This window comes from Dermacentor andersoni, chromosome 2 (genome assembly GCF_023375885.2).
Source record: "Dermacentor andersoni chromosome 2, qqDerAnde1_hic_scaffold, whole genome shotgun sequence".
Lineage (NCBI taxonomy): Eukaryota > Metazoa > Arthropoda > Arachnida > Ixodida > Ixodidae > Dermacentor > Dermacentor andersoni.
Window position 1 is genome coordinate 135,655,927 of NC_092815.1, and position 14,266 is coordinate 135,670,192.

General features: G+C 50.3%; 1 protein-coding gene across 2 annotated transcripts in view; it reads right to left on the bottom strand.

The window, feature by feature from the left end:
- LOC126540672 (uncharacterized) overlaps nt 1–14,266 on the bottom strand; it is a 163,909-nt gene that overhangs the window by 117,686 nt on the left and 31,957 nt on the right. The window contains exon 1 of one of the 2 annotated variants that reach the window (XM_055076224.2): nt 13,251–13,344. The exons of the other annotated variant lie outside the window; for it this stretch is intronic. Coding sequence (XP_054932199.1) covers nt 13,251–13,254 — 4 coding nt within the window. The 5' untranslated portion in view covers nt 13,255–13,344. Of the gene's footprint in view, nt 1–13,250; nt 13,345–14,266 lie in introns of those variants that run through there. 2 annotated transcript variants of the gene reach the window in all.

Genomic DNA, 14,266 nt, shown 5'->3' on the forward strand with positions numbered 1-14,266 from the left:
GCGAGGAGCCGGCCGTCTTTCGCGACAACGTGCAATGCCGACCTTAACAAGGAAGAACCTCAACGACGCCGGGCGCAGCCCAATGGCGCGCAATTGAGAGGCGCCAAAGGCGAGCGTGCGGGGAAGCAGCCGAGTCCGTCGACTGCGCGATATTAGCTCCGAATAGATATATGGACCATAACGTACGCGCGGGACACTCTCCGGAAGGGACTCTCACGGCGGCAAACACTTCGGCTGTGGGCGGATATATATATATACAATAAAATCAGCAGACTTCAGTTATTTCACCCGCTCTGCATAAACTCCCTTTAGTGCTATATACAGCGCAGCTGTCCCTCACAGCGGAAGCCGACAACATATTTGCGATGCGCACAACATCGTCTTCCTCCGCTACAGTGTTGCTTGCTGTGGCCTCCGATATACAGCTAGGCACCAGAGCCACCGCTCTCGAATTGTGCGTGGTGCACGAAACCGCGAACAAATTGAAAGTGTTGCGCATTTGCTCAGCAGTGAGCGCGCGCGGCTGCTGCTGCTGCTATGGGGGCAAGAGTTTCGACACCCATATACCGGTAGTTGGCAGCAAAGTTTGTTTGTTTTTCCCCAATGATTTGGAAGTGGCCTGACGAATACGACGGCGTCACGGAAAAGACGAACGGTCATGGCAAACCAGGTTTCGAGTTTATATACTGCTGGCGCTCTACGAGAATTGAGAAAGATCAAACACCGACAAACAGGTGGCAAAAAATTTAACAGACATATATACCCAGCAGACAACATTATGCATCACATTTTTGTCCGAGGCGTCTCTTTGCTCCAGAATTTGCAGTGCGGCATGTACTTTTTTTACTCCCGAAGCAGCGGCAAAAGAAGTTCCCATCCGGCCAAGCGTACGAAAGCGGAAGCGACGTTTTAAGTTCCGTTCAGTTAAAAAACGCCGACGTTCCGTGGTAGCGTGCGTACATACGCCCAGCGTTACGTCACCTCCAAACCGGAACGAACACAAACAAGTCCAGATGGGGCGCGATGGGCGAGAGACCGCAAGCAAAGCGTCGCGAGAGCCCACACGGCCCGCACAACGACCGGAAAGGCATCCCAAGCACGCATTCCCAGCGGTCGAGCCGCTATCAACGAAAAACTGTCGAAATCCTGGCCAGACACCTTCCCCCCCTCCCTCCCTCGCACCCGCCTCCGCCGCACGCTATGTCCTCCTGGACCCAACTCACGTATACAGCCGCTTCACCTCTCGCTCGCTTGTCTCCTCCTCCTCGCCCTCCAGCCCCATGTCGCACAAACACGGGAAGGAGACAATACAGAGCACGAGAAGGATGTTGTTCTAGGAGTGCTCTCCTCCCGGTTCCCGCAGCAAGCGTGCAAGTGTTTCTCGGGCCGCTGCTGCTGCTATCGTCGATCCTCTGTCTCGCTCGTCTTTTCGTCCCACCCACATACCCGCGCACTCTTCCTTCGGTGCGCACACGTGCACGCACACGAGGAGCCGAAGGGGCTTCTTCTCGCAAGAGGAAGATGAACACTCACGGTTGCTTCTGCTGCGCTAACTTTTCTGTCGGGCCAGTCCGTGCTTGGACCCATAAACGGCAAGAAAGTTTCGTCCTCTAACGTACGCAAGCGCCACACACACACACACACACACACACACATGCGCGCGCGCTATGCGTACATACAACCCTTTATTTTTAGATTGCCACTTAAAAAATGCTATACGATCATTCACGCTGCGCTCACTTAAGACGATCTCAGGAAAGAGAAACACCGCTCTGGGCGGATTCACGAAGCGATGAAAAACACGTCCTTCACGCTTGCGCAACACAAATACCGCACGATTCACCCCCCCCCCCCCCCCCCCTTTAAAAGCGACACCAGTGCTTTGAACCTCGCGCTGTGAGCACGAGACGTCGGGTGCGCGTGAGAATTGTTTTAGACGACGCATTTGGCATCTCTCCGCACGTTAATATACACGTGATACGCACCGCGAGCCGTCTCCGGCGAGGCCTATAGCTGAAGGCCTGCCTGTACAGCACACGTTTGCGTTCGATCGTAACGGGAGAAGCGCGAAGGAGAGAGAGATAGAGAGAGAAAAAGAAAGAGAGAGAATGTGTTTACGTGACAAGAGGACACGGGAATGTCGCGAGAAAAAAAAAAAAAACTCCAGCCGACAAACAAACCGCGCCGGAGATCAAGCGAGGCGATGAAGGTGCGTGCGAATTTTCAGTCACGTGTGCCCAACTCACGGTCGTCGCACATGTGGCGGCGCCGCTGCGCCGCTTTGTCACTCCGTGTAAGAATTTATTCGGGATACATGTTCGCATATAAGAGTGTTGGAAAATGGTTAACTGTGAGTCAGAAAATAAATGCATTATTAAACAAAAAGACGTATTAGAATGCCGAGAGGGACTGCGCAGCATCCTCGAGGCACCATTAAGAAGCCATCCGTAGGCTATACATCGTGAACATAAGGTTTATACGCGTCAATGGTCGGCCTCTCAAAAGCACCGTTTCGAAGATGTCCCCGTGAAGGAAAGATAGAACGTACCGTACTTCTTCCTCGATATTCTGAATGTTTGTTTTGTTATTGCAAGGAATTCGCAAGCCGTAGTAATTTACCCGGTGTTCACCACACACAATTCAACACAGTGGTAGCGGTGAAAACACCGACAGCGAGAAAATAACTCGCCTTTAAGGATTCTATTTAGTAGACGCACATACATCTGCAAGCTCTGAAGACGTGCACAAATGAGCATATATTATCGCTGATCGACTCACCAGAGACGCGTTTCTTTTTCTGCGACGAACAAATTCCGAGTGAGTCAGTGAATTAATTAACGAAAACGGTAGCTGCCACCCTGCTGAAAAGGTGATGTGGACGTTTTTTTCAACAGCGCAATGCATTAGTGACTGCGCTGTGGTCAATAAATAATGGGGACAAATAACATAACGACGTATTTCCAACCTCTCCGCCACTGCGCAGGCTCGCAACAAGCTATTACCTATATGCAATAATGAGTATAAACTACAGTGGCTGGGCAATCGAGTTTATCGCAGCCCAGCACGTATGCACTTGAAGCTTGTACACTAGATCGCATATCTCACTGGAAAGCTCCCGGCCGAAGTCGAGGTCCTATGACTCAACCACGCGATAACCACCAATTCAAAGGTCATCGAGGATTATCTAGGGTGATAATTTTTAGGCTTTACAGAATTAAAAAAAAAAAAATGTACCTATGGCATGCATATAGCATACTCCTTGAGCTGGAATAGTCAAAGATGCAGACATTATACTCGCACGTGAAATCAAAGCACACATTCAACCGACTAACGAGAATCCACTTATTAACATGTTAATCAATTTACGGCATATATTGTAATTTACGAATTGTAGCCGGTAAGTTCGCAAGAATATCGCAAGGAATAATTTCCAGGATGACGTCACAGTTTCGAGATATTCGATCAATGCCAAAGTGTGCGACGAAATACATGGGCGTTCCAGTTACTTTTGCGCTTGAATGCATAAAAGAGCGTCTTGGTAATAAATTAACTGGAACAACCGTGCATTTTTACCGGGAGCTTGACGGCGCAAGTCTCGAAACCCGTGCCGTCCTAAAAATTGGTTCCAAGTGGATTGGTCTTACAAACTCGCCGGCTAGAATGAGTATAAACTGCAACATGGCGCCGTAAAGTAATAATTAGGAAGTTATTTTGTGAATTTTCGTCAATTGACTATGTGTTTCGGTTTCTAACTCGTGCAAGTAAGGTCCACCTTTCAACAAGATAGCGTTAAGGGCCTCGTGTCACAGAAAATTTGGCGTCGGCGTCCCGCATCAAGCGTCGACCGTGTTGTGAGCGAAAATTCATTCCTAACCATGCATATACCCAACCATGCAGGCCCTCCGCGTAGTGCAAGGACGTTACTGAACAAATTGCATTTCTGAAAGTAAAATGTGAAGCACAACTTGCACACAACCTGCAGACTTGATAGCGTCGGATTGTAATTTGTATATACGGGAAAACATAATTCCGTTACGCGGAAGCTCAAACGTAAACCCCTTTTCCAGCGTTTCTACCATTCATAGAGCGGCGCGCCGAACTCGGTTCCTTGCAACAACACCATCCAGATGGCGCTCGCCTCCACGCATTCGCGGCCCACTCAAGATTGAGGCCGCGTTTCTACCAGAAAGCTCGCCCGCGCTCGCCTTCGCGCATAGCGTTCGCCGCCAGCGGTTCCTGGTAAACATTACGGTTGCATAAGCTGCAGTTGCCGGGAAGCGTGATAAGCAGTCAGGGATCTTTGATGAATGTTATCGCGTTCCACTCTTAAGCGTCCTCCAGTGTTCAATTTTATTTTTCATATGTCCAACTCAATCACTAGGATTAAGTTCTCTACCACAGGCGACTTTTTGAAAATTAAGGAAAGCCTAGAAATATTTACCCCGTACAACGCAGATATTACGCACTACACGCTGGATGAACGTTCAAGAACAGTTAATCTCAGGCAGCGACGCAGCTACCGAATCGGCGACTTAGAAAGATCGACCTACCAGCGGCACTACACGCATACCACAGCCTATATAGCTTCTCCTGCACGTATTCGACTGATCAGCGCGAGGGTGCGATGTCCCCCAACGCCTCGATCCCGGCTGTGGCAAGGGACCGCGATCGACGGGCCTTCAACCAAACATTCCGTGGCGAAACAGCCGTCACGAAACTCCCGTATAGTTACGCGCCGTAGATATACCAGTACGAGAACAAACCAGAAAGCCGGAGGGGGGGGGGGGGGAGAGAAAGAAACTGGCGCACGCAGATTACGCAATATACGGTCGAGCGAGGATAGAGCAGTGGATATTACGAACGCCGCCACGATCACGACATCAGCCGCTCACGAAGAAGAAAAAAAAAAAGGAAGAGAAGTAATGCCTGCGCGCCGAGAAGAGAAGGCAGTGCGTAAAGAGCCCGTCGCGTGGAGACGCAGACGTGCACGTAAAGCACGTGCAGGTCTCTACATAGATACGCGCTCTTCGCAGTGCGGACCCGCAGCAACAGCAACAAACGCGCCCCGAGAGGCGCAATCTCACACGGGCACCGCGGGAGGCAGATTGCCGAACTCTCGGCATGTATACACGCTGCACTGGCCAAAGAGACACGCGAACCGCCGCGGGGCCACAGAGCAGTTGGTGGCGACGGGGGATCCGCGTTGCGAAACCGTGGTGCCGTCTTGTAGCATGCACGTACTTTTCTTTCTCAAGCGGCCTGCTATGCGTCGCTTCTCACAACGGATAGTCCTCGCCGGGCCAGGACGGCGCGCGAGCAAGTGAAGATACTTTTCTCTCGACCATCAGCCGAGCGTTTCACTTTGTCCGCGCTCGGGCGAGCGAAACGCCACCGCCGCGCTTTCGCCTCCACCCCCCCCCCCCCCCCTTTTTTTTTTTCGTGTGCTTATTTCGTTCCTTCTGGTCTGCCGAGCAGGCGGGACGCCGCACGAAGCGTATAAACCACGGCTTGCTACAGCACGATCAATAGACCCGCGCTCTCTTGATGAGTTCTTAGCGCAACGGAGGAACTGGACAAGCGAAAAAAAAAAAATTGACAGTCGCTTAAGTATCCTTACGTGATTTGAATGCGAAAGCATCAAGACTTGTCTAAGTTATCTCCTTAAATTATAGCTCCAGCTTGATCCACGTTGCCCTGATTTCTGACAACCTGTAGCCACCTCAATCGACCTTAATCCACTTTAAACCACCCTAATATACTTTAATCCACTTTAACACAATTTCGGGAGTGGGCCACGGCGTTCACCGTGGCTGTTCACCGTGGGATTTCGCAGTGCGAGCCGCACCAGGTGCAGCGCCGGGAACCTTGGCGTCATTACCTGGTCACGCGGGTTTTCCTGCCATCCGACGTTAACGCCGGACGCTCACCGGATTTTCCGCTTGATGGGGCATATATGGGCAGCTTGAACGAACATTTAATAACTAAAATAACAACGAATCTAAGAACGCGTTCTTATATGTTTCCCAGAAGTCTAGTCCGCACTAGAGCGCGTTCTTAAATTCGTTATTATTTTCGTTATTAAAGGTTCGTGCAAGCCGCCCCTGGACTAAAAGGGACTCCACCACCTCACCGAAATCTTTTCGAACAATAAAATCTCTCTCTCTCTCTCTCTCTCTCTCACACACACACACACACACACACACACACACACACACACACACACACACACACACACACACACACACACACACACGCACACACGCACACACGCACACACACGCACACACACACACAAATAATGCTTGCGCTATAGACCACAGTTCATGAGAGGAAATGCCAGCCAATGCAACAGCACTTACGAACGAAAGCTTTGCGAATTCGGACCCCCGCTTATCCCGCATTTCCCGCGATCGCGTTGCTCGTTCGCGCGAGGGAACACGCGCGACAGCCGTCGTCGAGGCACGCCGCAGCAAAGCGGCGGCGCCAGCCGGCGTCAACAGAGTCACGACCGAGCCAGAACGCGGCCACAAAAACCCGCAGCAGCCCGCAGACAGCTGCGCAGAACCTCGAGTCCCCCCTGGACACGCCGAGGCACGATGCACGCGTCAAGCGGGGGAGGGGGGCAACAGCTTTTGGCGAGCATCACTCCGTTCTTTCCCTGTGCTTCTTCGTCTGAGAAAAGGCAACACGTCGTTTTATACGCACGTTCGCATCCGAAGGGTCGAATTCACGTCGCGGGTTTCTCACCCGGAATAACTGTTTCTCAATGGCCAACGGCCTTCAATTTCCAAAGTTTCCAAAGATAACATACCGATACACACATATTACATATACGATCGCAAATTGGGCCCTAGTTAAAAATTAAATTATGGGGTTTTACGTGCCAAAACCACTTTCTGATTATGAGGCACGCCGTAGTGGGGGACTCCGGAAATTTCGACCACCTGGGGTTCTTTAACGTGCACCTAAATCTAAGTACACGGGCGTTTTCGCATTTCGCCCCCATCGAAATGCGGCCGCCGTGGCCGGGATTCGATCTCGCGACCTCGTGCTTAGCAGCCCAACACCATAGCCACTAAGCAACCACGGCGGTGGGCCCTAGTTGGTTAAGCGATCCATCTTTGACAGCACCTCGTACGACAGGGACGAGCAAAGAGAATGCAAGAGGTCGAGCGCTGTTCCGTGTTCTCTTTGCTCGTGCCTGTCGTAACTACCGCGCTGTCGAAGTTGAATGCTTGCATGGTGCCATTATTATGAAAGAATAGCCCCCGATGTAAAAACTACAAGATCGTATGCATGCGAATACATCGATAAACACAAGATAATGCGAACTTGGCGCGTCATGTGATGTTAATAAACTAGAGAAGCAGTGAGCAAGTACGTGACGAGAGATGCACGCAGAATTGAAAAAAAAAAGAAGAAGAGGTACTAAGAGATCAACGGGGGAAAACGAGGAATATGAAGACGAAGAAGAAAGAAATACATTTCTGCAACAATTTAGATGACAACGGATACACCTGATCATACTTATGAATGGCAATGTAAAAAAAAAAAAAAACGTATGGTCGTGAGCGGCAATAAAAAAAATACAAATAACATATTCACTGTCGCTGCTGACTGATACTGACATATCGTAATTGAACGACTTCGTGAATACGGGTCCACATTTGCTGTTATCCACATACACGTCTCTTTATCCATTCGCCTCTGGTGGGCACCGTTCATGTACAGAGAAAGTTTTAATGCGTCCATCAGGAATTACCTCACTTTTTCATGAAAACTAAACAACCACTCACGACTAACAATTATTGATAGATAGCACATGACAAACAATCCAGAAGTGTATACATGAATGAAGATACATGAATGAAGATACAAGTCTGATGTGGCTGAAAACGCTATTGGGGCCAGTTGTCGAGCTGCTTGAAATATTTTTAAAATATTTTTTTTGCCTAATAACCCTCCCCTCTCCCGCGCCCTTTGCTTTTATATGCCGAGTGTGTAAATTTTATTCGAAAAGTGCCTACATCGCTTACGAGAAACTGCCCTCTGGTGTTCGTTCGATACGCCTGAACGTCAACCTCAACATGCTCCTTTACACACTCATAAAAGAAACAATACAATAACAAATAAAAACCGACATTCATCACGTTCAACCTTTCAGCTGCTTGTTGTTACAGATCCAAATCGCGTTGTACACATCTCTTATTTATTTATTTATGTATTTATTTATCTATATATTTACTAAGCCAATCAATATAGGTGAAAAACGAACTGATAATTAAAAAATAATACAGAAATTACCTCCACGCACTGTACTGCTCCGTCCATATATGAGAAGATAACCAGTGACGACTACAAAAACAAACGCCACTGGGCATGACGGGTGCAATGAAGTACGCGCCTCCGGTTCTAAATTTTGTTATAATACCGATGGAAAGGACCATGTTCTCGAAGCTCCTTATAGAAATGATCTTCGAGAACTAAGTTCTCGAAGCATCTTCCGGCGCCTGCTCAAAGTGGAGCGGGGGTGAGGGGGGGGGGGGGGGGGGGGGAAGGGCGCCTTGCAAGACGGCTACGTCCGGTGTACGAGCGGGCGATGACGAGACAGACACAAATGAACAGCAGGCGAGGCAGTTGAAACGACGCGTCGTATAATTGCGCCAGTTCCTTCGCCGCGTTTAGTCCGCCGATTTGCGCAGCACGCCGCAGCTGTGTGGGCGGGGCTCGCGGAGCGCGAAAGGGCGCAGCTCATCAAACCGGAGTTCGAACTCGCGTTTCTCGAGTGGTTCTCTCCGATCGACGCCTCCGTCCTTTTCTTTCTTTCTTTCTTTCTTTCTTTCTTTCTTGCGACTTCGATTTTCCGCTAGGACGGGGGGAAGGAAACCCACAGATTTGGAAGATGAAACGAACGGGGAATCAGCACAAAGTATACTGACGCGATAGTTGGTGAACCATGATATTGAAGCACCACACTTACATCTGCCACGTGCACGTTCACATAGAAAGGATATACACAAGCGCTGGAATAAGGAAATAAGCGAATAAGGGTAGAAGAAAGCCACGGATGCTCTCTCGCATCACCCTGAGAAGAAAGGGAGTAGTACTACGGCAACTACTTTTACAGTGTAATGGTGTGATTGCTTGACCTTTATTAAACGTACATTTTCGCGGACGTGCTCGTTGAATAATCCCCTCTTGCCCCGCCACTCGCAGGGAGAGTAAAACGTACACCCATAGAAGAGCGAAAGCATTTTCGAAAACGTAATTATGCATTCAGCAAGGAGTTACTCCCGGAATAATTGAGCTTACGGTCATTTTTTTTTCTTTTTTTTTTTTGTTGTAATGTGCACGGTGTGATGCATGCACCGAGCAGCAGACTGTAACAAAGCGTAGAGGGTGCATTACACGGTCATCACCCCGCGTGTGGCAAATCAACAAGTATACCGATAAGGTGGACCGTTACCTTGGTAATAAACGTATCCTCAGAACCTTGTCGCGCACTATAGGCGCGCGCACGCACGCACGCACGCACGCACGCACGCACGCACGCACGCACGCACGCACGCACGCACGCACACACACACACACACACACACACACACACACACACACACACACACACACACACACACACACACACACACACACACACACACACACACACACACACACACACACACACACACACACACACACACACACACACACACACACACACACACACACACACACACACACACACACACACACACACACACACACACACACACACACACACACACACACACACACGGGCCTACAGATGACGCATGGCTGCGCGCTTATACGAGCCAGCCAGCCAGCCAGTAAGGCAGAGAGGCGTCAGAGCAGCATAACGAAAACACGTGCCAGCGGCGAGCGCCTGGCTTAAAAGGAGCGCGCACCTGAGCCCGCTGCGAAAGACGCACACGTATATTATGTGATGAGTCAGTTAGGCATCGGAGCCAAGCCAACGACGCCACATGTCGCACGCATATGTGTCAGCAGCACCGCGGCGTCGGGACCCTCAAATCAAATGTCAATGGTTCGTTTTTTACGCACAGCTAGCTAGCTGCCTTCGTGCTTTCCGCAGCCGTGCATACGCATTACGTGGCATTCCTTCGCACGCGGCAGCTCCAAGTGGCTCTGGTCCCGACGTCCTGAGTTCGATTCCACAGCACAGCAGACGTACTTCGAGGTTTCGGAATGTCTCGACATACTTTATATAAGAGTCTAGAAAAGGTCCATACACAGACGTTCCTTCGAGGCACACTCAAACCGTTCCGTTTCTTTTTAGAAACCGTCCATGCCCGTGTACAATTTTTGTCCAAGGTTTCGAAGCCATCTTGCGTATGTAACGTGACCTACGGTAATTTCGGGCACCGAGGCCCTCTGTAGAGTCTTCGTTTCAAGTTCCTCGACAGACTGAGGGGAACAGCAGTTCGGGCACTGTTACCGGCCCCTGCCGCAAGGACCGGCAACGCGTCTTGCGACGCAGGCAGCATAAATTCGGAACATTCTTTGAGAAAGCCGCTAAACGGGGGTTGTCACCTGAAGAACTCCCGAGCCACCGCCCCAATAAGTTCTCTTCCTGCAGCCTCCTTCGGCAAGCCGATTTCCTGCCTGACAGCGCGCCGGTCGAATGAAGTGCGGTGCGAGCCATAGCTGCAGCTTATAAGAACAACGAAGTCGATCTCATCGGCACTGGGTGCGAACTATGGCACAACTTGCTCGTTGTTCCGTGGTGACGTTGCCAGCTGCATCGCGGGCATAGCACATCATCCGTGCGCTGCGGGACAGCGTGTATACATTAATATTGAAAAAAAAGAAGTAAAATAACCGATCAAGCGAAATTCCCACTTTCCACACCGAAACCCCGGAAGGGGATGCAAGAAGGGCCCGAATCGCCGAAGCCGAAACAAGCGCCAACGCTTCTCTCATGCGCGCGAAACATACTATATATATATATATATATATATATATATATATATATATATACTCTCCCTAGTTCGCGCACACCCGATAAAATAGAGGGTGCATTATACGGCCATCGCTTCTCAGACTCGACACGTCTTGGAAGACCGCCCGCGCTGGCATGCGGCGTTTCTGCGAATGGGTGGCGGACGCGGCTGTATACGCACGCCGCATGAGCGGGCACTCGATCAAGCGATGAGGTGGATGGGTACGGCACCGTTGCGAAACTGATCAGAAGCGCGGAAGAAAAGAGAGAAAGTAAATAAGGCAAATGCGACGTTTCCTCGCGCGAGTAATACCGAAAGGAGAAAAAAAAAATCACTTTCTCGGCCCCAGAGTGCGTCCGTTGAAACGGGGTCAGCAGAGGGTGTGCTCCCCCTCCCCCCCCTCCGCGAACAAGCCAAGGAACACGCACGGCTGCACCATGAGCCGCGCGTTTTTAGAAATGGTGCGCAACATTTTGACGAGGCCGCCGCCTTAGCGGTTGGACTGTTGGGCAGCCACCGTATATATCAGTGTGTGAATGTGTGCGAGTGTTTTGTAGATGGAGAGTCGAACTCTCGGGAAACGGATGGGGGGCAGCGCTTGGCCGAGTTACGTATACGACAATTTTATGGTAACTATAGAAGGCGTTTCCTACAGAGTCCACAAAAGAAGCTTGGGCAGCCGATTCCAAGACCCAAACCTCCATCTCACAACCGACCGCGCCTAGAATACTTGCAAACACAAACTGTGCGCGGGGTGAGTGCTCCTTTCTTGGATTCACCAAAGTGGCCGACCGTTCTCCTTACTATGTGGCAACGGCACTAACGGAATTTCGTCGATCGCCAAAGCAGGCTATACAGACGCATGAGCAAGTCTACATACAGTCGCTTCGCGGCTTTGCTAAAACACACACACGCAGAAGGTGCGCGTGCAGACGAAAAAAAAGGGTGGCGGGGGGGGGGGGGGGGGGGAGGGAGGAATGCGGTCGTCGGTTCGATGATAAGCCATTGGCGAAACGCGCGCGTATTCCTCGTGTGGCGCGCGAGCGCGCCTTTCATTCGCGCACACAGCGTTGAAGGAAAAACCTCCCGAACGGAGGGCGGATTCCGAGAGCCCACCGGTGCCGAAAAGCGCCCTCCTACCCGCTGTACGTATGTACTCGTGCCACGTGTATCTACATATGGATGCCCATATGGCTGTCGTAACCGACTGAACGGCGGGGTCGACCAACGTTACGTTGCCCTGAGAGCGCACTGCAGATGTATCTCCGTCGGTAACGGTGTAGACGATAGCGCGCACATGAGTGTGATCGAGTACACATCGTTCGCGAAAATATTGGCGAGTGAGTATGAGAGAGTGTCGGCTTATTCTGCCGAACCTGTAGTATACGCATACGTGTACGCGACATGTCTTTCCCATGCAGTTGTGTCAAGTGGTGTCAAGAAGAAAAGAAAAAACTGAAAATAAATACGCATATTAGGTTTGGGGGTAATGTTAACCCCCTGCGTTCTCAATGCAGGTTTTATTTCACTACAGTCTGCATGCGTATATTACAGCTACATACGACTGCTTCGTTTGAAGGCCCTGCCCGTGTTTCACAGGATGTTCCACGTGGCGTGCTCCGTCGATCAACAAAATGGCGAAAGACTGTTTTCTTTTTCTACTTTCTCGTAACGCTTGCAGCCAGTGATTAAACTGTGCACGTACATGCTCCAAGACGGTGATTTACCACTGACAAATTCGAAGCCGCAGCACCGGCTGGCTGTACATGCAATGAAACGATTTTTAAGTATTCCGTAAATATATGAACCCTGACTGGAAAATACACGGAGCATATCATCCTGCATGTCACCAGAGGATATACTGCGCCACTTTCGTCCCCCTCATCCGTTTCTCCTCCATTTATTTTCCCCCTTCCTCTTTTGCCTTCACAGTTAATTTTCGAAGCCGGCCGTTGTTGCAAGGGTACATATGGTCACTAACTATATATCCTTCACGGAGAACTCGGCGTAACTTGTTCGAGCCGTCTTTGTCAAATGTCTCATATAGGGAATGCATTCTTGAACTAAAGTATGGAACACTTCGCGATCATTATCATTCGGCTATAGTGGACCACATTTTAGCGAAGCGCCCGCCCGCAAAAGTGCCGTTTCACAATGTAAGCCGTATAGGAAAAACGCGAGGAAGGACGCCGCAAAAGAAAAAAAAAAAGAAGAAATACTACATGAGCAAGAGCATCATCTATGATACATATATACACAATTACGCACCCATGGAGCCGGCAGAGGTTGTATGCAGTTCTGCCCGCGCGTCACACGTATACAGCGCGATATGAGCACACACTCCTGACGTATACCGTCGCGATGGTAAAAAAATCTTTTATGTTTAACGACGCGTCCTACTCAAATTGTTCCTTTGAACATCTGTTTTTTACGTGCCTGTAAAAAAAATAGACTCATATAAAAGAATACTACGTTATAAATTCTTCCCATCAAATCGCCACAAAAGCGCGCGCGCGCGAGCATCGTCTGACGTCGTCGACCCGCTTATTCTGCAAACGTGACGCCAAACTGTTGCACGTAAAACAATGGGTGGACGGCAGCCCGCGCCTCTGCACGTATACGTGACCGAACACGCCGAACCGTGATCGGAATCTTCGCCGAGGAGGCGCCGGTTCTTTTTTAGCCGGTAACCCTGAAATAGCGCGTCCGCGCGCGCGCCGCCACGGTCACGGCCGTAAAGATGGTCAGGTCGATATACTCCGAACGACGTGCTCGTTCGAGGAGACAAGCTGTAATAACGCCTCTCGCCCGTCCGCATTTCACACAGATCGTTCGGCTGCCGCGGGCGGGAGGGAGCTTTAAGCTATATAGCCAACATTTGGCCGTGAACTAGTTAATCGGAGCGTGTTGCTTATAGCTAAGCAATACGCTCCGATTAACTAGTTCACGGCCAAATGTTGGCTATGCATATATAGCTCTGTTAGCGTACACATATCGGCGTAACAGCGCTGGGCGTGCATGCTTGCACGAGCTGTGTGCGAAACGTGAAAAACGCGCGTTTGCGCTTTGAGTGAATTGCCCACGTATATATGCCTATGTGCTGGCCGTATCCTGCAGTGAGGTACACGTCCTATATGCGAGACGTCCGCGAGCCCACGGCCGCTCCACAACACTACTGTTGTACGAAAGCCTGGAACTACATCCAGTATTGGAGTCTGGAGACCATGGACATTGCTCGGACTCAGCGTATAGGCCAATGAGATGTCTATGTATATCAGAAGCTG